This window comes from Kwoniella botswanensis, chromosome 2 (assembly GCF_036426115.1).
Source record: "Kwoniella botswanensis chromosome 2, complete sequence".
NCBI lineage: Eukaryota > Fungi > Basidiomycota > Tremellomycetes > Tremellales > Cryptococcaceae > Kwoniella > Kwoniella botswanensis.
Genome location: NC_088600.1, coordinates 361,396 through 388,884, shown reverse-complemented (window position 1 = coordinate 388,884; position 27,489 = coordinate 361,396). Strand labels below are relative to the sequence as shown.

At 44.7% G+C, this 27,489-nt stretch overlaps 15 protein-coding genes across 15 annotated transcripts; 8 read left to right on the top strand and 7 right to left on the bottom strand.

Annotated features, from left to right (window-relative positions):
- Positions 1-113: 113 nt before the first annotated feature.
- On the bottom strand, positions 114-2,724 carry L199_007032 (uncharacterized protein; the record flags this gene model as incomplete). The annotated part of the gene is made up of 13 exons (XM_064892729.1): positions 114-138; positions 204-393; positions 466-598; positions 666-894; positions 976-1,043; positions 1,127-1,203; positions 1,272-1,330; positions 1,415-1,540; positions 1,615-1,779; positions 1,873-2,008; positions 2,105-2,167; positions 2,228-2,285; positions 2,365-2,724. 13 exons carry the CDS (start codon positions 2,722-2,724, stop codon positions 114-116), a joined length of 1,689 nt encoding a protein of 562 aa, XP_064748801.1.
- An 877-nt stretch (positions 2,725-3,601) lies between these two features.
- On the bottom strand, positions 3,602-4,918 carry L199_007031 (uncharacterized protein; the record flags this gene model as incomplete). The annotated part of the gene is made up of 5 exons (XM_064892728.1): positions 3,602-3,727; positions 3,797-3,955; positions 4,014-4,059; positions 4,145-4,533; positions 4,598-4,918. 5 exons carry the CDS (start codon positions 4,916-4,918, stop codon positions 3,602-3,604), a joined length of 1,041 nt encoding a protein of 346 aa, XP_064748800.1.
- A 434-nt stretch (positions 4,919-5,352) lies between these two features.
- L199_007030 (thioredoxin) lies at positions 5,353-6,846 on the bottom strand (the record flags this gene model as incomplete). Its single annotated transcript, XM_064892727.1, has 8 exons — positions 5,353-5,438; positions 5,588-6,167; positions 6,224-6,322; positions 6,399-6,419; positions 6,498-6,554; positions 6,605-6,615; positions 6,680-6,730; positions 6,810-6,846. 8 exons carry the CDS (start codon positions 6,844-6,846, stop codon positions 5,353-5,355), a joined length of 942 nt encoding a protein of 313 aa, XP_064748799.1.
- Positions 6,847-7,231: 385 nt separating this feature from the next.
- Positions 7,232-7,918, top strand: L199_007029 (uncharacterized protein; the record flags this gene model as incomplete). Its single annotated transcript, XM_064892726.1, has 1 exon — positions 7,232-7,918. One exon carries the CDS (start codon positions 7,232-7,234, stop codon positions 7,916-7,918), a length of 687 nt encoding a protein of 228 aa, XP_064748798.1.
- An 812-nt stretch (positions 7,919-8,730) lies between these two features.
- Positions 8,731-9,683, top strand: L199_007028 (uncharacterized protein; the record flags this gene model as incomplete). The annotated part of the gene is made up of 3 exons (XM_064892725.1): positions 8,731-8,782; positions 8,871-9,124; positions 9,192-9,683. The coding sequence occupies 3 exons, from the start codon at positions 8,731-8,733 to the stop codon at positions 9,681-9,683; spliced, it is 798 nt and encodes a 265-aa protein (XP_064748797.1).
- Positions 9,684-10,556: 873 nt separating this feature from the next.
- Positions 10,557-11,336, top strand: L199_007027 (uncharacterized protein; the record flags this gene model as incomplete). The annotated part of the gene is made up of 4 exons (XM_064892724.1): positions 10,557-10,890; positions 10,975-11,075; positions 11,140-11,196; positions 11,262-11,336. 4 exons carry the CDS (start codon positions 10,557-10,559, stop codon positions 11,334-11,336), a joined length of 567 nt encoding a protein of 188 aa, XP_064748796.1.
- A 1,113-nt stretch (positions 11,337-12,449) lies between these two features.
- On the bottom strand, positions 12,450-14,896 carry L199_007026 (uncharacterized protein; the record flags this gene model as incomplete). The annotated part of the gene is made up of 12 exons (XM_064892723.1): positions 12,450-12,793; positions 12,873-12,969; positions 13,040-13,182; positions 13,247-13,320; positions 13,454-13,503; positions 13,571-13,768; positions 13,850-13,902; positions 13,973-14,161; positions 14,230-14,333; positions 14,402-14,414; positions 14,493-14,605; positions 14,700-14,896. The coding sequence occupies 12 exons, from the start codon at positions 14,894-14,896 to the stop codon at positions 12,450-12,452; spliced, it is 1,575 nt and encodes a 524-aa protein (XP_064748795.1).
- Positions 14,897-15,451: 555 nt separating this feature from the next.
- On the bottom strand, positions 15,452-15,919 carry L199_007025 (uncharacterized protein; the record flags this gene model as incomplete). The annotated part of the gene is made up of 1 exon (XM_064892722.1): positions 15,452-15,919. One exon carries the CDS (start codon positions 15,917-15,919, stop codon positions 15,452-15,454), a length of 468 nt encoding a protein of 155 aa, XP_064748794.1.
- An 867-nt stretch (positions 15,920-16,786) lies between these two features.
- L199_007024 (uncharacterized protein) lies at positions 16,787-18,648 on the top strand (the record flags this gene model as incomplete). Its single annotated transcript, XM_064892721.1, has 4 exons — positions 16,787-17,013; positions 17,071-17,496; positions 17,551-18,331; positions 18,400-18,648. The coding sequence occupies 4 exons, from the start codon at positions 16,787-16,789 to the stop codon at positions 18,646-18,648; spliced, it is 1,683 nt and encodes a 560-aa protein (XP_064748793.1).
- A 755-nt stretch (positions 18,649-19,403) lies between these two features.
- On the top strand, positions 19,404-20,039 carry L199_007023 (uncharacterized protein; the record flags this gene model as incomplete). Its single annotated transcript, XM_064892720.1, has 5 exons — positions 19,404-19,502; positions 19,590-19,637; positions 19,746-19,790; positions 19,861-19,923; positions 20,022-20,039. 5 exons carry the CDS (start codon positions 19,404-19,406, stop codon positions 20,037-20,039), a joined length of 273 nt encoding a protein of 90 aa, XP_064748792.1.
- Positions 20,040-20,569: 530 nt separating this feature from the next.
- Positions 20,570-21,055, top strand: L199_007022 (uncharacterized protein; the record flags this gene model as incomplete). Its single annotated transcript, XM_064892719.1, has 3 exons — positions 20,570-20,776; positions 20,839-20,904; positions 21,020-21,055. 3 exons carry the CDS (start codon positions 20,570-20,572, stop codon positions 21,053-21,055), a joined length of 309 nt encoding a protein of 102 aa, XP_064748791.1.
- A 666-nt stretch (positions 21,056-21,721) lies between these two features.
- Positions 21,722-22,392, bottom strand: L199_007021 (uncharacterized protein; the record flags this gene model as incomplete). The annotated part of the gene is made up of 2 exons (XM_064892718.1): positions 21,722-21,751; positions 21,970-22,392. 2 exons carry the CDS (start codon positions 22,390-22,392, stop codon positions 21,722-21,724), a joined length of 453 nt encoding a protein of 150 aa, XP_064748790.1.
- Positions 22,393-23,144: 752 nt separating this feature from the next.
- On the bottom strand, positions 23,145-24,074 carry L199_007020 (uncharacterized protein; the record flags this gene model as incomplete). Its single annotated transcript, XM_064892717.1, has 4 exons — positions 23,145-23,538; positions 23,608-23,750; positions 23,825-23,966; positions 24,037-24,074. 4 exons carry the CDS (start codon positions 24,072-24,074, stop codon positions 23,145-23,147), a joined length of 717 nt encoding a protein of 238 aa, XP_064748789.1.
- Positions 24,075-24,384: 310 nt separating this feature from the next.
- On the top strand, positions 24,385-25,753 carry L199_007019 (uncharacterized protein; the record flags this gene model as incomplete). Its single annotated transcript, XM_064892716.1, has 5 exons — positions 24,385-24,420; positions 24,494-24,594; positions 24,651-24,729; positions 24,804-25,286; positions 25,385-25,753. The coding sequence occupies 5 exons, from the start codon at positions 24,385-24,387 to the stop codon at positions 25,751-25,753; spliced, it is 1,068 nt and encodes a 355-aa protein (XP_064748788.1).
- A 465-nt stretch (positions 25,754-26,218) lies between these two features.
- Positions 26,219-27,484, top strand: L199_007018 (uncharacterized protein; the record flags this gene model as incomplete). The annotated part of the gene is made up of 5 exons (XM_064892715.1): positions 26,219-26,312; positions 26,376-26,476; positions 26,579-26,672; positions 26,734-26,817; positions 26,928-27,484. 5 exons carry the CDS (start codon positions 26,219-26,221, stop codon positions 27,482-27,484), a joined length of 930 nt encoding a protein of 309 aa, XP_064748787.1.
- Positions 27,485-27,489: the final 5 nt, after the last annotated feature.

Below are 27,489 nucleotides of genomic sequence, written 5' to 3'. Positions count from 1 at the left end.
ATTTCGCACGACTGGAACATCACCGCATTTTCCTATATATCACGTTGTGCCTATATTCCCGTCAAATCGTTGCCTGAACTAAAAAATATTTACAGTATCCTTCCCCATCTTGATCAATGTAAGAATCTGAAATCCAGTCTGTAGTATTGTGGAAATGCTGGTCAGCTTCAACTCTTTTGGATCACCACACTCAATCAACTTACCTCTTATTACCTTTATCTTTTGTTGTTCTTAGATAATCTTCCTTCTCTTGAACAGTCCATGAATCCCAAATCTTCGATTTCTGATTATTCCTATAGATATACCATAATTTCGCTAATAAGACCAAAACGATGGAAGCTGCTGATAGACCAGCAAGGACTCTATTACCTTTATGATAGTATGGTGAGTCGGCTAGGATACACAAACACAGTCAGTATTCTATACTGCATACACAATGACATGACGTTCAAAGATAACACTTACAAGGTTGATACACGTTTGAAGCCACCAACGAAGCTGCCTGGACGAACATGTTGTACACTGAACTAGCTACGGTTCGAGTACGTACGGAACCGGCGTTCATACTATTCATCGAAACGAGAATGGGATGGCAGTACTAAACACCACAGTAGTCAATAATCAGTTATGACACATCATTGTAATGTATCACAAATTGGACTCACGGGATAACCTTGGACCAGAGTCAATATAGCATATTTGACCCATCGACCAGTAGTATCAGGTAAAGTCACCAGAACAATCATGAACACCAAATGCCAAACAGGCTGAACAAGGATGAACAATAATCGACTATTGAGTTTCTTGGAGAGATAGGCACACGTGAAATTACCAATGGCGAAAAGGATCCATGATGGGATAGTCAATAAATTGGTTTGGAGAGTAGTATATTTCCTACCAAACAACAAAGTCAGTTCTCTCAGTTCTCAAGTATAGATCCCTAGTTCAATAGACCAAGGTCGCAAGTAGACTTACAGATTCTTCAAGGTTAAGGTGAAATACGCTTGGACGGTTGAAGGAGTGATGAATGCCACTAAACCGATCTAACAAATGAACAGACCAATAGACCGTTTAGCGATATTACTTTATACAGCAAGATGAGCGGTTCAACTCGAGCTACACTTACCAAGTACAAAGGCCACATGTCGTAGTCTGTGAGTGATCTCCACAGATCAACCAGTGATAGACCTTCTCGATTGTGCACTATGATCGATCCTACTGTATCAGCATACAATACGGTACTGAGGAGTAGACAAGACTCAAAGACGTACTCGACGACTTGGTAGGATCATCCCTTAATACTTTATTGACAATGATGGTTTCTTCTCGTCTAAAGTCATCCACAATATTATATCAGCGAATGAAATTGGAACGCATACTGGGGCAAAAAGACGCATCGAGCTCGAAGACTCACTCTGTAAACCATCCTTTCGGTCTCCACCATTTAGCGGTCTGAGTGGGACTAGCAGGCAAATAGAAGAAAGCCCAGACTCCAATCAAGAAAGTTACTATCCCTTCTAACAAGAATAACCATCGCCATCTATTTCATCCAATAATGGGTCAGTTTTACACTACATACTCGGGTATTTTAGATTGTGGAGAGCATGTACTTACCCTTCCATCGATCCGTGACCTCTGAGCTTTAGTAAACCAGCAGCCAACAGAGCTCCAATAACGTTGGTGGCGGTATATGAGATCCAGAAGAAAGATAGTCTCAAAGTCAATTCTGCTGCGGTGTAATAGTACGAAAGATAAAGGATGGTGTCGGCGATAAAACCTCTATTAGAGTCAAAAAGAATATTGAGAAATTGAAAGATCCCGGTCAGCAAGTGCATGAGCAGCAGACGTACACAATGGAAGAGTGATACTCACCCTTCGAGTAACCCGAGTAAGGCTCTCGTAGCGTAAAAAGAACTTTTACCGTTGATCCCCACTTGAGCGATAGCCACGACGGACCATAACATCATTTGGATTGGGATCCATATATCGCTCCCTACTTTTTTTGAAACTATTAAAAACAATAAATCATTCAGCATAGTCCTCAATCTATATATCCATATATATATATATATATATATACATATATCAGGTGAGGATGACTCACTCATTTGGGAAGGTAATTCGGCTGATAAGAAACAAAGGTAAAAGATGGTCATTCCGTAATTGTCTAATAAGATACCATTCACTTATCAGCTTACTGTCTCTTAAAGGTATGAATGTCACTTACAATGTTTGGTAGTTAGACCAACATCAGCTAACATATTATCCGATAAGGCATTCGAGATCTACTCAACAAGCTCTCGTAGTTCAGTATCTATGTGTGTATTGTGTGGATCTTTTTACGCTGGGGAGGAAAGAACTTACATTTCCTCTATCAAGTTGTAAAGCCGCAAAGCAAATACAAGCTACAAAAGCCACTTTGAGATCCAATCTTCTCCTCAACTTATTTTCTTCCTCTGGTGTCCAGGTGGCTCGAGGATCCCATCGATGTTTGGATTCGTAACTGTCAGGAGGTTCGTACCATTTCGCATCTAACTCATCATCCGATGAATTGACGCTGTTGTGTCCAGAACCATATTGGTATGTATACAGTTGATCTTGATGTTTATCGTCGTATGATTCAGGTGATGATGGTGTACTGTCCTTGGATGCAGGGGCAGCGGCAGGGGCGATCACTTCCGTAAGGCCCGGGTTGGCTACGACTGGAGGAGCTGGAATAGCCATCTTCGCACAGACTTGATCGTCGAAGGTATACACAGGAATGAGTGATGCAGTCTGGGCGAATAAGTGCAGGAAGAAGAGGGTCTTAGTTTCCTTTCATCCATTCTGGCTTATATCACTGGCCAACGCATGAATCTGTATATAAAAGAGACGATCACGCTATATTGCAGCAACCGTCTTTCTGGGACCTGACTCTTACCGACAAATTCGCAATCGCATCGTCAATCACTCGATGGTGCAACTGTAATTGCAAGCGAGAGGAGTCGGGGCCACACGTCCGATGAATAGATATCCGTAAGTACTGTATAATCCTATCAGCAGGGTAATCTGTTCCCACATGAGATTTATGGAGAAAGGTTGCGTTAGATGATACCATCGATTTTTCGTGATTTAGCGTAAGTAGATAAACGGAAGCAAAAGGGTTCATCAAGATAAGAAGGTATCTCTCCGAAGGTTTTTCTTCCATGGACTGCGCCAGTCACTCGTAGTCTAGCCGCTTCTCAGGCACATGGTGTGATCAGTCACTACCTATCGCACAATCATCATGGCGATCATGAATTATTCCAGATATCGATGCTTTTTACATAGCGGTATTCCGAATTGTCAGCGATGCTAGTATGTTGTTATCAATTGCGCAATAGATGATAGGAAGAATGTTCCCATTGGGATATTCGTCTTTCACTTCAATGACGTAGGGAAAATTGGTGTTTTACGTGATTGCCCTTGACCGTTCTCTGTCCCATCAACATTTTCAACGTGAATTTGATAGCCAATATGCGTCAAACCTGGAATTGGAAGACGAAGAAATACATATTAATCGATCTGGACGCTACAGGCTACATGGTGTTGGCTTGGCTACAGGCATTGAAAATGATCAAATCTACTTGCTCCAGCTTTCCAAGGCATCTTCACCAAGGATTCGCTTAACCATCCTCTCACTTAATTCCCAAAGGGATGTAGCAAGGTTGAGATCACTACCTTGAGCAGTCTCTTTACCGAGAGTTGCCTAAGTCACCATGAAATAGACGATCAGCCACCATAATCTGCTATGCTTTTTGGGGAAGTGTAGACTCACAGGATCACTGAGATAAACACCATTCCAGTCCTTCTCAACTACTTCTTTGCTCAACGCAGCGTACAAAGCACTATAACTTCCTTGTTCGGGATCTCTACCACCGGCCAGTGTGAGGTATTTGGTGATTTTTCCGGTGATACCAGGGTATGCTGCCTCCCACTATTAATCTAATCAGCCACAATCTTTCCCAAGACATCACTTCAAGTAGATTACTTACCTGCTCTTGCATATCGGTGTTGACAGCCCCGGGGTGAACAGCGAGACTACATAATCGAGTGTTCGTCAGCATTCCGCGTCATCTCCTCAAATGCAGCATCGACCTCATGATAGATAAGACCATTCACTCACATGTAGATATCATCACCGTTCTTCTTGATCACCTTATCCCTGATAGCTTTCGAATACAAAATCATAGCCAACTTGGTCCTTCCGTACAACTCGATGGGTCCCAGCTCCTTACCAGCTTCGGTGATCTCTTCTTCCGAACCGAAATGACATCCTCTTCCTCTTGATACAGAATCTTCCGATCCAGGTGCGAACCTATGCATCTCCGATGATTCGAAGACGATTCTGACCGATCCCTTTTCTACACCAGGGAGCTTGGCGGTCTTTCGTAAGAGTGGGTAAAGGAGGTTGATAACGTAGTAATGGCCTAAGGCGTTCACCCCGAAATGTCGATCAATCCCATCGGCATCGAGACCAAACTGATTAGAGTTGATTCCAGAAGAGCAGATCAACTAGACCGGCAGTGCATATACTATCAGAATACTACAGTGTATCCTGATATGAGGGATTACTCACATAATCAAGTCTATCAAGTCTCTTTGCCAAACCTCCAAAAACTTCTTTAACCTGTTTCAATTCACCCAAATCGCATCCTACCCATTCGACCGATCCCTTCGATCCCTTCTCTTTCACTTGAGCTTCAATATCCTTGATGGCTTTTTCACCTTGTTCTTCCTTTCTGTTGACCATGATCACATGACCACCATACAGGGCAAAGAATCGAGCAACTTCAAATCCGATACCTAACGCACCTCCAGTGATCACACTGACCGTACCTGTGAGATCTTTCGATTCGGGGCCGGCGGGACCGATGATGGGGTGGAGAATTGATTGCATCTTGTGGACTGTGGTGTATATGTGAGCTGAATGCGCAGACAAACGATCAGTATGTGTAAGAGAGGAAGAATACAATTTTACGATCTCTCGACTATATATATATAGCTCATATGCATGTCTTCGATTGAGACTGCTGACTTTGTGGTTGGGTAGTGACGTTGTATGAGGTATGGTATGGTATGGGTCCATTCCAACTCTACGTCATTCCTCAAACTAGCTTGGTCAACCTCCACCACCCGATATCCAGCAAACATCGACAAATCGCTGTACCTCATAAGCATAATCGCAAAATCGCACTGTGAATACATACACATGCATACATCTCATCTACGAGAACTTGGCCTCTGCATGTACCAATGATTCAAGGCACCCAACGATAAAAGTCCTTACGATCCAGCCCCAGGAAGAAGCAGGTAGGTACGGCTGCATTGAGCCTAAGCTCTGCCCATTAGTCTATCCATCATGGATCCACCGCCTGCAGCTTGCCCAGCAGGAGCTTTCTCGGTACTCGCATCTCCGGCTATATGGGGAGAGCGCAATGATATGTCAGCAAGGAACCGGTTGAGCTAGATATACAATAGATCACGATGGGATACGGAATGGAGCATGAAGAGAGAGACAAAGCTTTTGGGTAGGCCATGAAGCAAAAATACGAAAAAGATTACTCACTCGTCCCGAAGATATCAATCGAATCGATCCTAGTAGTCTCCTCGTCCTCCTGATTATCCTTAACCAAAATATGTAGACTTCTAACATTCTGGAATCTAACGAATCTCAAATCCACCTTTTCACCTTTAACCTGTTCAGGCGTCAATTCGATCTCCTGAGCTGGATTTAGACTTTCCGCATCTGAGAAATCGATATTGGGAGTATTGATGAATAGCTTGATTGATTTAGGAGCTTGAGAAGGACTGATGGCTGAGAAGATAGAGATGGACTTGAGCTTTACTTGATCTTGGAATGGGATGGAGATGAGTAGTTCCGCATCTGCATCTGATTCAAGGTATGATGTCCCTTTCGGTCCAGGGTTGGGTCCGACGATTGATGAAAGCGGGTGATCAGATGATTCGTTGAGACATGATAATCCATTTGAAACGATGTGTTTGAGAAGGGATCCCGTACTTTCACTAGGAGCAGATGATTTCACGGTGTATGAGGACGAAGAGGCTTGTGTGCTTGTAGCGGCGGCCGGTGTACCTGCATGCTTAGATACGAGAGCGTTTAGTTGAGGAGGAGAAGCTCCACGAAGCTGTCAATCAGAAGTCAGCTGCTTGCAAACTAAATCTGTGACAATTTCGAACATACCTCATCTACCTCTCGCCCTCCTCTCAAGAACTTGAAGGTAGGCATGGCCCTGACCTGGAATCTCTGAGCGAGTTGAGCTTGTCGATCCACATCTATTTTCTATGTTGTGACTGCACGTCAGCAAGGAGTTGATCGGTAAAGGAAGGTCCGAGCGCAGAAGGGATGTCATACATACAACGAATTTTACGTGTTTATACTGTATACAGATATGCATCAGCTTCTTTTCGGTCACAACAGCAGGCCTTCTTCAGCACATAAGCGTCATTAGACTCACAGAGTTCGAGAGCTGTTCCAGCACCGGGGCAATAGCGTGGCATGGACCGCACCAAACCTATATTCCATGATTAGACCTTTCTTCTCCACTTCTGAAACGCTACTCACCGCATGGAAATCTACATTTCAATACATCAGCTTATGTCTCCTGATTATGACCTCATTCAGAAGAGACTCTCTTACCTATGACAAGAAGCTGATTTGGCGGCAAACTCCTGACAATACCGTCGAAATCTGCAATGAACAGCTAAGTCAGCAAACACCTACAGAGTAAAGAAGCGGAATATGAGAAGCCTTGAGTCAGCCAACTCACGAGAAGTTGACTCGATCTCCGTGATGTTCGGGGCCATGTTGGAATGCTATGCAGTGTATGAATGGAAGTGACAACCGAATTTGTCAGAAGCAATCATGAACTCGTTCGAAGTTGAGTGTGTCAACAGGCAACAACAATGGTGAGTGGGTGCTGAAGGTGGAGGCGAAGGATGAGACATCAATGCAACGTGGACGAACAGTGTGTGGCACTTCCCAGCTCTTTTGTGACTCCACTCTTCCTTTATTGCAATACCTTTCACGACTGAAGGCGGAGAGAAGTCAACAGGCTGTGCGTCTCGAGACGCATTGGCCGCTTGAGGGCTATATATGGTGCCCAATTGTCATGTCGATACCACCGATTTGCTCCTCATCATACACTGAACTGTCTGTCTACTCCTCCCACACAACATCTGCATTTTCACCATGTCTTTTCCTTCCGGTAGTGGAGATCCCAACGATCCGAGGACTTGGGGATGGAGCGACTCATCCTCTACTCCTGGTGGTCAATCACAAGGATTTGGAGCGGGCATAGGAAACGACGCACCCGCGGCTCCGCCTTTCTCAACAACATCTGCCCAATGGCATTCTCCACCACAGGATCATTCGCACGCTTATACCCCAGCTCCCAATCATTCAGACCCTTACTGGCAACAGGGATCTTATCAACAAAGCGCTGCTACCCACCAATCCGGCTTTTCTGGTCCGCCTGGTCATCATGCGTATCCACCTCAGCAAACGTACGGCCAGCCATCAAATTGGGGTCAACCAACCCATGGCAGCAGCTATCCGGGGCCATCAAGCCCCGGTACAGCTTACAGTTACTACCAGAGTAATCCTCACATGTATTGGAACGATGGAAAGCCCAGCGGTATCCTCGCTCAGGCCGTCCAATCGACCAGACCCGCTGGCTATACCGGTGCTTGGCCACCCAAGGACGCTGCTTCGGCCGCTATTGCGCTCGGCGCTGTGCTCAACAACAAGAAACAGTCTTCCGCCCAAAGTGGAGCCTCTGGTCAGTTCAATCCTCAAGGTCCTCCTGGTTATGGCAGTGGAGGCTTCTATGGATCAGCTTCGGGCTATGGAGGGCCTCCAGCAGGTCAAGGGTGGTAAGGAGCAATGAGCCATTCATGAATACAGTATATAGAGGCCACTGATAAGATCTGAGCTCCGAGAATATTTGCGGATGTATGCATATCATTATTGCTCGGCCAGCATGGAGAGATCGATGAAAGTGCAGCATTCTCGTTTCCACACTGAGCTGTTGGCAGGCATGCATCTCAGGGTCTAGTCTCCCATAAATCTTCTAGATGATTGCAATCAGGCAACCATGGAAACCGTTCACACCCGAGCTAGCCCTGCGGCTCCATAACCTTTCCTTAAAAAGCATATTGGTCTGCTAATAAGGCAAAATGCATGAGTAGAGCTACTGAGAGTTGTCATAACACCAAGAAACTCGAGGCTGATAAGTTTTTCGACCAGAGAATTGAATGTCATGGGGCAGATCTGCAACAAGCAGCAACAGGATTGCTCTGACAACAGCTTCTTGCTATGTAGCGAACTTGATACAGATGTATGTCTTCTCTTAGTTCCCTCCCTTTCTTTTCAGTAGGTCTGGAATGGCAAGAACTCGGACAGTGACCTGGTGTCCTTCTCCTTACAAGAAAATATGATACAGAAGCCTTTCAGAAGTGTCCACAGCGAATGATATCATCGATATCATCAGTCCTCCTTTGTCAGTAAGAAAGATTGTTCCTTGACAGCCCATGACTTCTGTACACAGCCTCGAATAGCAACATCACCTATTTACAGTATCTTTGCGGCACATTGCATGCTTGCCATTGATCATCCACATTCTTTCCAAAAACTTGCTCTTCGGTGCGACACGACAGCCACACAGCCTATCTTGCAGAGACATGATTAATATGAGCGATCCTTACTCATTTCATTACCATCAGTACCAGAGCAGCGGGGCAGGTAAGTGTTCATTTACATATATTACAAATCCGCTTTTGAGTTACCCAAGTGGCGATAAGCATTGACTGAAATTCTCATATAATAATAGTCCCTGCATCTAACTACAATCTGACCCTGTCCCAACCTAGCGCTGTGACCCATCGTTCTAAATGCGATCACGGTCCATTGCCATGCAAGGCGGACAAATCAAAGAATAACCTTTTTGGGTATTCATCAAGACCGGACAATGAATATAATGGCTGGCCGTCTGCGCCTCCAGTATCGTATGAGGAAGCTCGTTCGAACCCCGACGTACCGGACTTCGAGGGAGGGCCACGTTGGACAGGACGAAATAGATATTCAGTAAGTTTGCTATTTCACTGAAAGCAGAATCAAGCATAATGCTTACGGACGGTAATTCCTCACTCAGCATTTGAAAGAGGAAGAAGTGAAGTACGGTGCAGAGGAAAGTAGCAAGCCTTCCCAAGTTCCAACGCCGGTCGTTCAGGACAATTTGTTCGCACAAATCGGTCAGGTAGCCCCAGGTTGGGATCCTCATCAGGTTACCAACCCGACTGTTAGCACTTCGTGGGACCAATTCACTAACTCGGCGTATGATCATAATTCGAGCGCTCAATGGCAGGCGTGGATAGGCACTAGTCAACAATCACATGAGCAAGCGTATAATTGGGGCGGATACTCTAATCCAAATCAACCACCTCAAAATGCTCCATCCCAGCACTCATGTGCCCCGGTGGCAGGACCAGCCCCAACAAACTACGGATCGATGCAGCCGCATGACTACAATACGGTAGAATACAGCCAAGGCAGCACTAATTATCAGCAAGATACCAATAATACTCAGGGTGGACTTGTCGGAAAGGTGACTGGGCTATTCAATGAATCAGTCTTCAAAAGATGATATTCTTTGGTCTATCACGAGGGGACATGATTCAGTCTCAATCCACGAATTTTCGAAAAACTCGATTCCACGTATCGAATTCTCCAACCATTTTTGTCTGGGGATTTAGCAATATCTATTCATTGTCATATACAATCGGTCAATGCATGCTATTCGACCTATTACCCGGTTATATTTCCATATGCTTTCAAAGCTGCATAATCATTTTTTGGTATGCTGTCCCTTAGCGTCTTTAACCACCTTGTACAGGCCGATGAGCCCTTGGTGACCAGATGTGATGGGTGTTCATCAGACTAAGCAGTCCCATCCTTTCATGCGCTCCAACGCACATGTCTCCTCCTATGTCGAGTGATGTGGTTTCCCAACGGAGCTTGAAAATAGCAACTCCGTACGTTCAAATTCAGATGTACGAGTATAACATACATATGCTCTCTGCTTCACTTGTATACCCCGGTGAGCATTCTGACCCACCATTTTTCCGCGAGAAGGTAATTCCTGATAAAATAACAGCCCACGGACATATCGCACACCTGCCATGAAGTCTGACGAAAATCGCTCTAATAACATATCAATGACTGGCTGTGAACGACCACCCACAAGCCGTCGAGCCAGTCCATCCTCACAAGAATTTCCTGACATTCAGTCCATGCACATACACCATGGGGTCGTCCAACTATGAGTGATTTCGATGGGAGTCAGTGTCCTGCGCTCGAAGCTCGCATGGCCTCTCGACCCTCCACGAACTTTTCTTGGCTGCCCAGGACAGGCCTCCCACGAGCAGGCGAGAATTCGTACGAAGCTATAGCCTTCTTACCGCCAGCACCTCAGGGATTTCGTTGTGCTTGTCAGTCTTGTACTCAAGGGACCACCACAATGAACAATCGTTCAATCCCCTCGCAGATCCAGTCCAGCTACCCGCCTACGAACACGTTCTACTTTCCTACAAGTCAGATGATTAGACCGCCCATTGATGATCGATGCTCCCAAGATGCCTATAATCCACTGTATGGATTGATGAATCACTCAAGGTCAGCTGGAATGTCTGATCCTGGTATATACGTTCACTACCCGATGCCACCTTCGGACCTTAGTCAGGCTGATTATTGGGGCGACCAAGGTATGTCACCATACTGGGACGGAGTACCAACTCAACAAGGCTCACAAGGCATATCCTCTTATACGTACCCTCAAGAGACCTATGGCGGAGGTGAGAATTTGTCCATATGCAGTAGTGCCGGATATAAAACCCTATCGCTGATGATTCACTTCCTTTCGCTTGCTGGATTTTCAGAGCAATCTTCTGATGGTGACATGAAAGAAGAGTTGATTGATGAACGGCTAGAGGAAACCAATGGTAGCAGATGGCCTGATATAGTTAATCTGATGCCTCAGGTAGGTCATGATACAATTCAGTCTAGGACATCACGAGTGCTAATATCGTTCAATCGTTATGTAGAGGCAAGCCATTGTGGATGAATTAGGAGAAGTGAAGGGTCTGCCTATGAAATTAATGGTGAGTGACTGCCGTCAACGAGTGCGCAGCTGTAATGGCGGTAATAAGACATACAATGAATTTAGAAATTGACTGAAAGCAACTATGATTGGAGGAAAGAACCTCACACTCGACCACCTTCACCATCCGGAGAAGCTTAGAGATGCATGATGTCTGCCACATTTCATAACTCGGTATACCTGAGCTGAATTGTCTTGAGGATCTCATTATCCATTGTTGAAGATATTTTACTATCTCGTTTGACCAATACCGTCCTAAGTATAGATTTATCAACTGATATGTTATGCATTCTTTACTGGCAATTGAACACTGCTCGCTGACAGCCACCAAACTGACTTTTCCAATTGTAGTTTACGCAATTGACCTGGACTGACCAAAAGTCAGCAGCATGTATGTTCCGATATCTCACCAGAGTGGCGGTCTACTGTGTCGAGCTTGCGGCCCGCAAATGATACGAGCAGTCAGACCGGATCTGAAACACGTCGTAGCTCTCTCTTTTGACAAATTTAAGCTGTCGTACGATTACGTTAGGGGTAGTATTATGGATCTCTCCTTTCGGATCGCCTTCACTGATTCGGCCCTTTCTTGTACGAATACGTTGCATCAGACGACAGAAGTAACACAAGCTGTTCCAACCTCTGTGGTCTGGGACTGACCATCTCGGACACTCACTCGAGCGTTCGTCTTCTGGCTTTCTACAAGATACATAACAAAACGGGGTAGATGTATTGGAAATTTATATGCCAACACGGGTTTTACACTCAAGCACATCAGTGAGAATCCCTAAATCTGCTAGGATACCGTAGGTGTACTATCAAACCGCAATACAGCACAAATACTAGCTGTGAATTACTTCTTACACAACTCCACCGCCGGCGGCACTGAATCTTCCACCCATACCAATTCGAGAAATTCGAATTTCTCGAGCTGGTTCACGGGATCAAGGAGACGGAAGTACAAATGCGATCCCACCGGGTACCGTATTAAATATGATTAGTCGATGGGAGTCCAAGAAGTAACTCTGGCCTCACGAGAAGGGAGACCCCGTTGAGAATATATCAATTCATTCTCATGATTTTCATAATCCTCATGCTCAGCTGTTGATTCCAGTCTTACCATGAACTATGAATTGCATGCAAACGATATATCCAATCTATATATCTAAATAATCTAAATAGTGTAAATAGTCTAGATGATCTAAAAATCTACTACACACCGCAAAATACCCCTGTTAGACTTGTGATGAATCAAATTTATAAGATAAATCTATGAGCAGGATGATCATCACCTAATTCAACAAGTTGCTCTTTCGTCAAACCTTCCAAACCAAATCTCCGCTTTCCTTCCTCAGAAGACCATTCATGGCTCTGTCCTGGTCCGGGTGCAGGTCCATAAAGTTTCTCTCTCCTCCTGTTTTCTCGGCGCAAGCCGAAGTACATGACACAAGCTGATATAAAGCATATACACGAGAATCCGAACGTCACTCCTTGGCCTACGAGGAATCTTGGCGAGTCCTTTCCTCGATAGACTTGAGAGGAGATGATACCCCCTGAGTTACCTAGGGAGAAGATCAAACCCATCGAAGTGGCTTTTTTGTCTGTGGCGGAAAAAAAATGTCGGTTCACAATCCAGCTACGCACTTGAATTTTCTCATCAAAGGAGGATGTTGGACTTACAGTGATTACCGAAAGTATTTCCTGACCAGACAATCACGGTTGCAATACACGGAGCTATCGAACAAGTGGTTAAGAAGACCGCGAAGTACAATCCTCCCTATGATTAGTTCCGACAAGATCAGCCTTGTCTTGCCTTGAGGCAACTTCAATGGAGAAGTGCGACTCACAGGGTATCTTATAGGGATAGTCAAGAAGAGTAAATATCCGATAGCAGCCAGGGCTGACCAGAACATCAAGAAGAACCCTCTTTTACCTGTCCGGTCAGAAAGATAGGCGGTACTCATGGTGGTGATGAATGCGAGGACGTAGGCTGGTTGATCAATTATATCAGCATCAAGAACTGTCGTCATACGCTATAATGGGATGTCACTCACGAGGTGTACTCAGGAGAAGGGACTGGGGAGTGGTGAATCGACCAAGAGCAGCGATGATGGTAGGAGAAAACAGACTGGAAGAAGGGTTAGTATATAAAGGAGATTTTGTTTTGTGACCATGGTTTGACGTACGATTGACTAATAAAGCAGATAATGTCAGCCCATCTCCTGCTAGTATGAGATGCGCAAAAATCAACCTCGACTTACCTGTAAATGGGTTCTGCACAACCAATGTACATCAACATGAAAGTGGGTGTCTGCATTCCAAAACCTACATCAGTCCAGGATTTGTGATAAGGTTCATCAAAAATATGTCAGATTTACCTTCCAGTCTTTCAAAGCTCTTTTTACAACCTTCCAGCTGAAAGTACCTTCTTGCATTATACCAGTATCCTCCTTCAATCTCAAAATGACCATTTCTTTCTCGAGGGGAGTCAAGAACTTGGCTTGATCTGGCCAATCATGGACCATCCAGATTGATGCAATACCGATGACGAAAGATAGGAGACCTTCGATGATGAACTGCATAATGAGTTGGTACAGTCAGCTCATGAATCATTGAACTGCTATTTTATTGACGAAGAGAATTGAGATGTCACTCACGATCCAGGACCATCCTGCTTTACCTCCAACACCATCCATCCGACTCAGTGCGTCTATACATTGCGAAGCCATCAGTTTTCTGACACAAGATTCATCGCTGCGTGTGATCGAGATATAACTCACATCCGAAAATACCACCAAAAGCTCCTGCTAACACAGCGCCGGCAAAGAAAAGTGAGATTCGTTTGGAAGCTTCTTTACGCTTGTACCATCCAGTTAGGAAGAATGAGATACCGGGGAATAGACCACTCTCAGCCAGACCAAGACAGAATCGAAGGGCGAGGAGTTGATGGTAATTCGTGACGAGACCCACTAAAAATGATAGGACGATATACAGTCAGCCAAGTCTTTTGGTAGATTGACAGAAGGTTATGGCTCACTGGTAGTTTGGAAGATTGACCAGACGATCATGATTAATGGAATCCATCTTGATGGTCTGAACTTCTTGAGAACGAGATTAGAAGGTACTTCGGCTGCGACGTAACTGCCAAATCCCTTTCATTAGCTTCGTGATATCGCATGGCTGGTAATGCTTGGCTGGGACCGACTTACCTGACGAAGAAGACTGAATTGACACAAGATGAGTGAGCTCAGTCAGCCAAATTTACTTTACCATAAAACCAAGATGAATAATCCGACTAACTCATCGAGGCGTTGTTATACTGTAACGAAGTCAATTTGAGATCCGTAGTCAATCCAGCAAGTTTTGCTGTACCTATGTTGATTCTATCCAAGAAAGACATCGTGAAGAGTAATCTGCCATATCATACGATATATCAGCTTGCGCACTGACTGACGGTTGATCGGAGAAACCCAAAGGACCATCCTTTCGATCACATAGGTGACTCACGTCATCCAAGGGACCAGATTCCTATCAATCTTCCATATCAGATTCTTTTCCGCCAATTCATATTCCTCAGGTGACATCGCTGCGATCTCCTGAGCAAGGGATTGCTTATGATCGGGTATAGTCGAAGGTGATCTACTGTCATCTTCACCTGATAGAGCTTGAGCTCCAACGAGCTTCTCTTCGGTTGTAGTTGTCATTCTTGACTTTGTCGCTCGTTCTCGGTTGCTTCCTCAACGAGAGCTTTTCGATATTTTGTCGATGTTATTGGAGCTTGAAGAGAGAGTAAAAAGATAGAAAAAGAGTCTGTCCAACCCAACGCCCTCAACGTATGGGCACAGCCAGAAAAATATTGGACCGATGTTATTGTTGGAAAACAGGAGGAAACCGGACCGGCCGAAGGGAAACAAAGTGGACATATACAGGTGGAGGGGGAGATGGACTGACTCGAAATCATTAGCCAATCACTCATCTCCCAAAGTGAAATTTTGAAAGCAAAATCAAAAATAACCTTTAAACCTTTGGGATACCGCCGGAAGTAGGTGGCTCGTGCCTGCTTATCGGCCGACTCACCCGACAAACTCTACACCGGAAACGCGCGTTTGTCTTTCCTTGCATTCACATGGACTATGGAAAGTAATGTTGATGCATTGACGCGTATGATGTAGACAACAAGATAATGTACAACTATCTGTCAGATGTGTCCATATATATATGTATAAGATGCTCCTTCGTCCTTCTCGTCTCTGGTTGATTCAGAGCCACTTCCCAACTCTGCCTTTCCTTCTTTCAGCTTTGATTGCTCTGATCTTCGATTCTTCGCTTTGTTCTCCCTCGCTCAGTGTGGTAGTTTCGACCTCAATTGTCATCGCTCGTCTTCTGACATCTCGTTCCTCCACACTGAGGCTGTTGGCTCGACTTGAGATCGACCCGAAGATGTGCTCCGAATCTGACTCACGCTGCATCCATCGTAAACATTCTCGATCGATGGGTGTCGATCTCGAGAATGATGAAGAAGTAGATGAGATAGATGAAGTGGAGGTGGTAGATTCGACCGATGCCAAAGTATTGATAGATGCAGATGATTGTGCTCGACTATGTGTGTTTGATGAAGAGGCATATATAGATGATGGGTTGGAGTAGATAGTGTTTTTGGATGAAGATGCGACAGGTCCCGAAGGGAGGAAAGGAGTTTGGTTAACGAAGAATGGATGGATGGACATCTTGTTTAGTTATGAATCTTTAATTCTGGTGTGTGATTAGTTATGGTCTGGGATGGTTTGGGTTGAGTTGTGTCTGGCTTTGGAGCTCGTGATGTTGTGTTGGTGGGACATCTTCCTCCTCAATTTCTTCAAGACGATACATCTTATACCTTCTTTACATCCTTCACTTCATGTTCCAATCGAACATTACCCATCAAGATCAAGATCAACCTTCACTCGGTGATCCAACAAACCCCTCATGAGAAACATCCGATCAATTCAGATATTTGAATAGAGACTGACACCTACACGTGGTATCGCATTCATTCTTAAGACCTTGCCATACTGTTTGGTATGTGTATTCAGGGGTAGATAGTAATGTTGTATCATGTCAGATGTTACAAGAAGCCATTTATGTCAGTGTCATCGTGTACGATGATGATCTTATTGTTTGATCAAGGTTGAAAACTGGTAGATTACCGGATGTGAGTGTCTCACGACTCTTGATTCGGATAGAATACACACATATCGTAGAAGGCTAGTTCCCATGACAGCAAAGATGACTAGATGATGAAGCCGAAATGAATAGGTGGTGAAGGTGTTTCAAGCATCTGAATTAGATGAGCAAAGATTTGAAACATGACAACGGGCAATGACGAAGATTCACAGCATCGGGAGATCATCGTTTATTGTCCTCATCTTTAAATAGTGTAGGGGTTGAAGCGGTGATCGCCGCAAGTCAAGTCATCTATGAGATCTGTCCTCCACCTTCAATCTGCCGAGTTGAATGTTGAGAATTTCAATCACGACTGATCGTTCTCGCTTTCATCTCTACACATCTGTGCGTTAAGCCAATCTTATTGTCTCTCGGTGACCCCCAAGAACAGGATGAGAGTTAAGTTGACACTACTTCCACCTTTCGCCTCGGCGAAACTGATTCTACCAGTACCGGAAGGATGCAAGACGATACATGATCTGAAAAAACATATCCTGGAATCGATCTCGGTAATATCTCAACATGCTTCCAAAGCTAAGGAGTTGGTATTAGAGATAGACGGGTTTGAGCTTCTGGCGGGGAGTCAGGTAGGAGTGATCGAGAGTGGGGACGTAGTCTCGTGAGTCTGCTGACTCGACATCTTCAGACAATGAAGCAACAGCTGATGGAGACGTAGGGTGAGGTTAGCTCCAGGAAGCTCGAAAGTTCAAGTTGATCCGGTTGAGAACAAGAAGCGCAAGGCTCATGATAAAAGCAAAGATGCTGATAAGGTCAGGAAGAAGCGAAGAACATCAACCAGCAAGGCATCAAAAGTCAATATCAGCTCAGCTACACGACTGCCTATTGTCACTTCCTTTCCACCACCATCACAAGCTATCCCATCACAGACCAATTCTATTCCTGCGAAACGTGCAAGATCCCTTTCGTCTTCATCATCCTCATCCAGTGCTAGCTCCTCTTACTCCAGCTCCTCCGACTCAAGTTCGGATTCGGAATTATCATCATCATCGTCTTATTCTTCTTCTTCTTCTGCCTCAAGTTCTTCAAGTTCAAGTGCATCTTCGTCCACATGGAGCCATTACCCAGTCCTAACAAAATCAACGTAAGTCACATATCACCATCATCTCACCCAAACATTCACTGATCTTGCAATCAGGACTGGTCCTTCACGAGTTCCTCCAGGTGAAGGTAAACCGTCCACCAAAAATCGGAACGCCCGTCGTCGACTAGCCAAACAATACAAGAAGAAACAGATGAGCCAACAGCCACCTCGTGATAAACGGACGAGCGAAAGTGTCGTCGAAGCCGTGACGGCGACTTCAGCAAGTGTCAGCTCGGGTGAACAGCAGATACCGGTACCTGGGAGTATGGCAAATAGGAATAAGAAAAAAGGGTTCCTGAACGATATGAAAGATAAAAGAGGTGTTAAGACGGTATTCAATGATAACAACGAAGATGGGGAAGGGGACATGTCGATTGGGATGGAAGGAGCGCACGTGAAACAAGATGGATCAGATCCAAATCAGGTGAATGGAGATGCGGAAGCGGTATTACCTTTCCAGGACACGTCTTATATCGAAGAGCTCGGTGTTAGAAAAGAAGAAATGGTAATCCCTTCTCAAATGGTGGATTTACCCAGTAACCTGTTTGTCACTTCGGCTGAGTTTCCTAGAGCACCCACTTCTCCTAGGAGGAGCCAGCGTCGCAAACATCTAGATGAGGAAGAACCCTTAAACACTCATGAGCGTCAAGATCTGTCTGATGGGCAGGAGATAGAGATGGAAGGTGTCAATGATGAAGAAGAAATGGTGAATGCCGATATAGGCGATACAGAAGAAACACTCTGGCAAAGAGTAGAAAAGGATTTTGAAAGTTTACCTGTACTCAGCGTAGATGTTATGGGGTCGTTGAAAGTTGGAGAGATGATCACATGCAAGGTAAGCTACAATCTCTGTTCAATGTACTCCGACAGTTTACCGTGGCTGAAAATGTATGGACACGTCAGGAACTCGAACTGGACATGATCACCTATTCACCTGCGTTGGTCACTAAGATCGCTAAAGTAACGCAAAAGACAGATGGACAAGTAAGGTTCGAATGGATGAAGAAGCCTCTTTTAACATATGAGGGGTACGAGGATCAATTTGTTGGTGAAGTCGATGAATTCATGGAAGAAGAAGAACAGGAGGAGGTGATTCTGGATGAAGGAGAAGTGGCAGCTGAGAAATGGAAACTAGCCCGACGTGATCTGTAAGTTAGCATAATGCATGATGTTGTCTCAGTGCATGTATTCCTATATGTCCTTTCAATGACCGAGCAAACGGAAGGATGTTTATTTTATTCGTAATACCCCTTGGATATCAACCCGATGTGATACGAACACATCATTCTCGCTCGATTCATTTTTACCTTTTCCAAATTGTGCGAGAGCGTTTCGAGTAAGAGATCGTGAACGTGTGAACATTGAAAATCGTGACTGACGAGCTAATTGAAGGCAACTCAACCTTCTGAGCGGCTAGAAAGCACCCTACTCCGCCCATTTCCTTGTCAAAGGTCGAGTCAGAGGGGGAAGTCCTGCCAAGGATAACGGAAAAGAGAATCAAGAAAGCTTAAAGGAGGGCGTGAGATCGGCAGATCGAGATGACGAAACGTCAGGATCCAGGAGTTTGTCATCCCATCAATCCGTTGTACTCCAAGCGGAATCGAAACGGAGAGCTGTCGGAATCTGTGAGAGACATCTTGCTTCTTGATTCTGATGTACATTGCCTTTCAGGTCAATGACAAAGGTCGACCGAGGCTAATCTCTACCTTTCACACTCATCGAGTCGAAATTGACTGTACTGTACCTACGGTGAATCAGCTCTTGTGTAATACTAAATACTAGCAATGTGTGACAAAGGCTATAAATACTGATTGATATGGCTTGATTTCCTGATGAACGATCGAAAAACTTCATTCTCTCAAACTATCATTGTCAACTGAATCGTACGATTTTTTTTATAAACAAACATGTCTTCAAATCATGGTCAACTACCTTCAGAGGGATCTTCCTTCTATGCCTTACATGCTAAGGGTTTCGAAGATATTCCTAATACTCAAGTATCCAGAGTGAGTTGATCATTCTTCCTTGGATCAGCTCCATTTTCTCTGGTTTCACCCCATCGCTGAAGCACTCTGTTTGATTGATACTCGTAGCAATCTGGACATACGAGCTACTCGTTAGAGGAGCAAAAAGCCTGGACTGTAAGCATCACAATCATCTTTCTTCCGAGACGAGTTCTATAAATACTCGACGATATCTTTCGTTCATAACTCCTTAGATCGTCTAACCTGGTCTCTTTCATCAATTAGGCGGGGCAGCAATCTTCTGTGGCACCTACTCAAGACCTTTCAAGAGTGAGTGTGTCATAGGCAATGATACGTCATGTCCGAAGGCTTATGTTCTCCTTTAACTTCTGATGCATAGGCTTCTACACTTAGCGCCACTGCTGAAGAATTTAAGCCTGGTTACACAGCGACCAGCAACAATGTGAGTCTTGCTGAGTGGAATCTTTAGGGGATACGCTGGAGATTCCAGCTGATCAATGCCCTCAGTGATCGGACTAGCTTGATCGGTCCCTGTCGTAGGATCACGAGTGGGCTTAACAAAGGTCAGGAACAGGTGGGGGGAATCACCTTCAGTAGCTTACTATAAGTAGGTTCGATATGTTGAATGCAACGGTGTGCTGTCGTCCTTTGTTACTATACCCTGACTGGCATTACCTCTCAAGTCGTCATTTTGACGTAGTCGTTACATTCAAGAACTCTGTAAGTGTTATTGACAAAAAGTATATAGATAATCCTTCTCACTATCGATCCAAGTCAAATTGTCCGCTCGTTTGCGCAATTTCTTCTTCACTCCAGTCCGAGTAGCACTTAGGATCGGTCGGATGTGAGAAAGGAGGTGGCATGCCGTGTGAGCTGACTTTCTAATAGGATCAAAGGATGTTCAACAGTAACTCCGCCCGCTTCTTATCGTCACCTACTGGAATACTATATATAGAGGTACTAACAGAGGAAATACATCCCCTTTCTCTCTTTTTCAGTCAGTCAAATCACGATACATTACTCGTATCGATAAGAAATAAACATTCCAAACCTGATTAGCAAGGATTACACAGTGATCGTCATTCGAAATGCAACAAAACCAAGATCAAAACCTTTCGCGAGCTTCGACATTCGGCAGCACCAAAAGCTCAAATAGCGTGACTACCGACGAGCTGAGATCCGCGCTGGGAGCGGAATGGGATGGTATAGTCAATAGCATCGATCAAGAGCTGAGCCGTCGCCCTACACTGGAAGAGCAGTTCAACAGTACAGACAACACCATTCTGAGACCTGCTGTGAGTCTTCATCATACCTTGTTGCTCAGCTATGAGTCTGCTACTGGCTGATTCGTCACCAGAGCAAGATCAATAAGGACTATTACGAGCTCGATACAAGAACCCTTCAAAGCTCAAAACAATGGGGTGTGAGTGGTCTGCCTTTATTTCCCTATGCAACTCGGTTCTCATCATTTCAAATGCATTGCACCTGCATTGCTTGAGCTATACCAACATAATACTAATTTTTTTTCAACGATACAGGAGTATGTGTCGTCATCTCATGATCAACAAGGATGAGGGTTCTGCAGGTCCTGTGGGACAGGGACTTAAATGGTAGTCGGGGATCTGGGTTCCCAGATGCTCGTCTAACTATCCATTTCTTCAGCAACATTTATTCGTTATGCATTTTGGCATCGTACACGTTAGTTGCTCATCACATACATAACCAGATGATCAGGTCAGGCGAGTACGAGTCTTTTGAGCTTTGATACCATTAAGAATGTTCTATGCCATCATAATATGCCTGGTGGCACCGAGAGATGTTGTAACCTAATTTCTGCCGACAGCGTTCAATGGGTCATTTCTAGATCTTATGTGCCGAAAGTGCAACATGCAGTGTGGAAGCAGCTATCATGTCGGTCTACAGAATGCACTAGTGATCCCACTGTATCATTGCATCGCTATACCGCAGTATCCTCGATCCCATCCACCATTTGTAAAAAATCAATTTCATCCGAAGTACCTTGATTGACCCATACTACCGAACAATCCGAAAATTGTCCGTCCTTGTCTGTAAGACTTGCAGCAATTGTATAGATAGTCCTTGGATCTCTGTTCAGACTTTCAGAGTCTATATAAATCTGGTGTGCCAAGTCGTACCCTCGTTTGCTCTGTGCTCCGACGATCTGTTGAGCCGACCCCGGTTGACTCCTGAAGATATCATTTAACGGAGGAATATAAAGTCTAGTCCCCAATACACGCCTCAGATTGGTTCTTTTTGTATCAGTGTGGTTGAAAATAGACCATCCTCCTCCACCACATGTATCTCCTCGCTCATCCTCATCAGGATCTTCCGTGATCAGAACAACAACAGAATTGGGAATCTTGTCTTTCGCCTTTGTCCTAGAGTCCAAAATACTATTAAGATCATTCATCTGAGATGTTTTGTATAATTCATGGAGATGAAAAAGTTGAAAGGTTACTGATCTCACATGTTCGAATATCCCCCTCGTATCCGCTCCAGAGTCAGATGTAGCACGACCACCAAGAATAGGAGTACCGTGAAAAGATTTAAACGTATTGATTTGCTCGTTGACCAGCTGTCCAAATCTTTCAGCACATCGATAAGAGATGTCTTGATTTCTATTACGAGTTTGATCCCCATGGCTTTTACCGACAACTCTGAAGGAAAAGGTACCATCCTTTTCAGAGATGTTATAGTACATCGTTGCCCATTCGGTTTCCGGAGGGATTCCCACCAGGTCGCCCGTGACGGGTTCCGATGGCATTTCAATTGTATGATGCAGATAAACCGGTACATCTTCTGGAGGAATCGTGGCTGCCAGATCTTCATCGGGTATAACAGAAGAAGAGGATGAGCCTCGTTGATGGGTGTAAGCGGGATAAGGAGGCATACTGACACTCCCGTCAGGTAAGTGATATATAAATAACAAAGTAGGAATACTATACTGTATATAGAAAGTGATTGAACACTTTGATGAACATCTACCAACAAGTTCCAAACGCAGTACGATATGTAGTACCTCGGTCGTCAATTTGGCTGCTTATCGGCCAGAAATCTCTTCTTCTTTTTCTTTTTCTTCTTCTTCTTCTTCTTATTCCCTATCTGACCTGTCCTTTCATCACACAGAAATCATCGGCGAAGCAAGAAAGAGAAAAGACGTGAAACCCTTATGCCTAGGGCAAAGGACTAAGCCCTAAAGGATGATAGATAGTGTATATCGAGTCATGCGAATCAAACGTACAAATTTGTCCATACGTCATTTGTCAAAATCTTTTGTAAATCGAAGTTTGAGTACTGGTTATAAGATTTACGGTGTTACTCAAGAAAGTGTTCGAAATATAGTTTCAAAAAGTCTCGACATGATGCTTCGTTCGACGCTGTGCATGGGTCTGATTTGAAGTTAGAATTCGCTCAGATGCTATAGATCGCAAGTTCTTAGTGTAAGTATGATCAAAGAGCTCAAAATTCCATATCAGGAGATTGAATACGATTTCATCCAATATGCGATAAAATACAACATTTACAACATGTACAGATTGGTTTGCGTTTACGATATCAAATGAGTCACCATTTCCGTCTCCGTGAATACTTACCATTCAAATATCTTCCATCTATCTCAATCTATACTTATATTGTCTAGATTCATTGTCTAATATCATCCGCAACCTCTTTAACCTCTTCGTTCTTCTCCAACATATCTCTCAGATGAGCTATATCCGCCCATCTCTCAATTTTCCCATTCCACTTATGTTTCTCATGATTGTACTCCACATCCACCACCATTATACTAGTATTATAGCATGGTTGGGTCAGATCGACCTTGTGAGATAATTTGAATCGCAACGTATGTGAGATTAACTGCAAGAGACATGATAACCATGCGCCATGAGATACTATCATCACTACTTTCTGTTGTTGAGGTGCTTCTACATCTTCTATTCCTGACTTGTGGAATCCTTTCGTAGATGGGAGTGGTGAAGGAGGGATATGGGACGATAAGAAGAGGTCGAACCAATCAGATACCCTACGTAGAAGTCTTGCATGGGGAAAACGACGTATCAGGACAAGGGTGCATCGGGTAGCGTATGGATCAAACAGAACTCACTCGTGAGAACTCTCAGCATCTGGCGGAGCATGTTCGCCCCTTTTCCTTCTTCTTCCTTCCATCGACCCTAGGCATCTCTCCTTGATTCCGTCATGTAGTTTCAGCTGTATATCGGGATGATGACGCAATACGATTTCTGCGGTCTACGAATCCGCGATTCGAACGAAAGAGATCAGCGAAGGATATCTTTAGACGGGAAACTTGCGGTGTAGCTCACCTCTCTGGCTCTCGAAAGAGGTGAAGACCAAGCTTCATGGATCTTGAGATCCTTCAACCGCTGAGCCAGACGTTCAGACTCTTTGCGACCGTGGGCATTCAACGGCGTGTCTTTGTGTCCTTGGATTATACCTTGGACGTTGCTAGGGATTGCAGGTGAGATGTTAGTGGAATAGTCTGTTTGCTTGTATTCGAGGCAGCAATATTACTCACTCTTCTGTCTGTCCATGTCGGACAAAGTATAGTAGCATGTTATGTAGGACGTAGATACAGGATATATATGTGTGTATTGGACATGAGAAATGAACGAGTGGACTGTGATGATCGATCCAGGTGGAGGCGAAGGTAATCTAATCTGGGATAAAATAACCAAAACAGCCCAAAAAGTATTCGGGTGACTCGTTTCCAGTGAACCGTGATGATACGAGAGGAATTCGATCATACTCGTCGTATCTTGCTTGGCTTTTTATCTTTTTATCGCTTTTACTGCTTTACCTCTTCACATAGCTCGTCATATTTCCCCAGTATAGTATACTCATCCTCGCATAAAATTAAACCAAAATGTCTCCCGTCATCGTATCCTTAGGTAACCCCCTTGTACGTCAATTCACAGAAGTGACAGTTCACGGCTTCCAGGAACATAGCACTGACTCTCAACAAACGTTCATAGCTCGACATCCAAGTCGACCCAAAGGAAGGACCTCAATACCTTGAGAAATACGGTCTCAAGTCCAATGATGCTATCCTTGCTGAAGAGAAGCACATGCCTATGTGAGTGGTGTCAGCTGCATGGGGTATCATACCAAAAGCTGATATATATGATATAGCTACGATGATATCGTCGCCAACGCCACCGTAACTTACGTTGCTGGAGGTGCTGCCCAAAATGCCGCTCGAGCTGCTGCTGTGAGCTCATCAGGTCTCCAATATACCTTCGGATAGTCTTAATAGCTAACTGTCTGTCCCCTTTTATGTGGTAGTACGTCCTCCCAGCTGGTTCAGTAGCATACATCGGATCAGTCGGTGAAGACGACCTTAAGCAAACTCTCTTATCAGCCAACGAAGCTGAGGGAGTACAGTCAGCCTACCAAACTCAACCTTCTCCCGCTAGGACCGGTGCTTGCGCAGTCATCTTATCCAACCATGACAGATCATTATGTACCACCCTCCGAGCCGCTGAGATGTTCACCCCTTCTCACCTTGCTACCCCCGAGATCTCCGAATTGATCAACAACGCCAAATACTTCTACATCGAAGGGTTCTTCCTCACTCACGGTATCGAGAGTGCCTTGGAAATTGCCAAACAAGCTTCCTCAAGGGGGAAAACTGTCGTGTTGAACCTCTCTGCACCATTCATCCCTCAATTCTTCAAGGTCCAACTTGAAGAATTGCTCCCTCACGTGGATATCCTTATTGGTAATGAGAGCGAAGCTGAGGCTTACAAGGAGGCTGCTGGCATGGGAGTGAGTGATAATCTTGAATTGACCGAACTCAACTCCAGCCGGTGTTCTATTCTTTGTAATGACATAACAGAGTTTCGCTGATCCCAAAAATCTGCTAGGACGCTACTCTCGCCCAAGTCGCTTCCACCCTTGCAGCCATGACCAAATCCAACGCTTCTCGACCTCGTCTCGTTGTCATCACCCAAGGTGCCGAGTCCACCCTCGTCGCTTCATCCGCCGCCTCCAGCTCACCATCCAACTTAGCTCCTGAGGATGAGAACCCAAAGACATACCCTGTGCCCAAGTTGTCCGCCGACAAGATCGTAGATACCAACGGTGCTGGTGACATGTTCGCAGGTGGTTTCTTAGGTTCTTTAGCTCAAGGTAAAACCTTGAACGAGTCGATTGAGATTGGTCACAAGTTGGGTCAAATGTGTTGTGGACAGATTGGGCCCAAGTTGGTCTGGCCCAAGGAGAACGTTGTATAAGTTGACCTGTGGCTGGGTCAGAGGATAGATTGAGATGAAAAGTACTCGTAGGCTTCAACGCTTAATATACCATTTCATGTAATATACCCCTGCAATTACTTTTGTTATAGAATAAATTAGTGAAAAGAAAAACTTGTTTTGTCGTGTTATATAGAATAGACGAGATGCAATGACCAATTCAACAGGGATATTTCCTCATTTGTACCAGTCCATGCATGTTCCTGAATCAAGAAAATCGACGTGGAGGTTGTCCACTTTTGCATTTCTCTTTTTGGGTGGCAAATATTCCCATGTTCAACATTCCACGTCAATCTTCTCAATCTTCCACGCATTCATAAATACTTACTACTGCAAGGTCATCAACTACAAGAGAGATTGGAAATCGATTATTTTTACGAGAATAGAGAACTGAATAAGCTCTTTGCGAATCAATCGAAATCCAAAGGAGGTGACCACTACCGAAAAATGCCCTCGTACAAGAAAGTCCCACTGAAGAGTATAAAAACCCTCACTTTCTATGCCGATCAATTGACGAATTCAAGGAGGGTGGATCCGATTCGTGAGTGCTCCAAAATCAATCTGTCTTTGGGATGGATCATAACTGAACTATTCCGTCGTCCAGCCCAGCTCACCTGCGTCGGATCAGCATGTAAATCCTATCAACCCGAGGTAGTACAATGTACGAATATGGGTGATGATGGTTTGGGCGGTGTACAGTGGAGGGTGAGTGACCCTCAAGCATACTCTACGCAGAATCACCTAGCTCGAGGAGCGCCAAGAATATATTTGGGTGTTGAGCAGTAACTGATGAGTCTGATCTGATAGTGCGATACGGACCTGCCCTCTTCTTTGAGATTGGGTAAAGTCGAAGTTTCCTGTGAAGGATGGTCTAAAAGTGGTGATTTGAATGTCTTACAGGGTGAGCCATATCTTGATCACTACCCGATGTTTACTCAAACTAATCTGGTTCGTGGTGATAGGATCGTGCGGCTTGACATACAATCTGAATCGAGTGAATAAAGGACTAGAATACGGTGAAGATCCATTCTTACCTTCAAGTTGGGGTGAGTCTAAGTTCAAATTTCGAGAAATCAGAACAAGTCTAAAAAACCCCTCATCTCCAAATTCAGATTGGATATCATACTGATATACACAATCTATCTCGAATTCGTAGATTCATTCTTCAACAAAGGATTCAATATCCTTTTCTACCTCATTTCATTTATCATTCTGTACAGTTTGACTCGATCATTGATCCAGCGATTCTTCCCTCGTTATACCCCTCCGAGAATATCAAGGTTCTTACCATTCTCAGGTCCTGGCGGCGGCGGCGGCGGTGGTGGTGGGCCAGGAGGAGGGGGTGGTGGAGGGGGGCCAGGATTCAATCCTGGTGGGGGCGGGGGAGGTCCTCCTCCACCACCATATACCAAACATCCCTCCATCCCTAGCCAAAACCAAAGTGCACAAAGTACAGGATGGTCGCCTGGGTTCTGGACTGGATTAGCAGCTGGTGGATTAGGGACATACTTGGCAAATAATAATGGAGATAGGAGACCAGTTCAGAGGGATCCATATGCTGGTATGATGGGTGCTAGGAATAGGTTTGGAAGGAGGTTCGATGACGATGATGATCAGTGGGATAGGGGTGTTGGACCATCACGAAGGGCTGGAAATGAGGGATTGGGTGAGATGAGGAGGGCTGCTGGGTTTGGGGGAAGTAGTACCCGTTAAGTCTC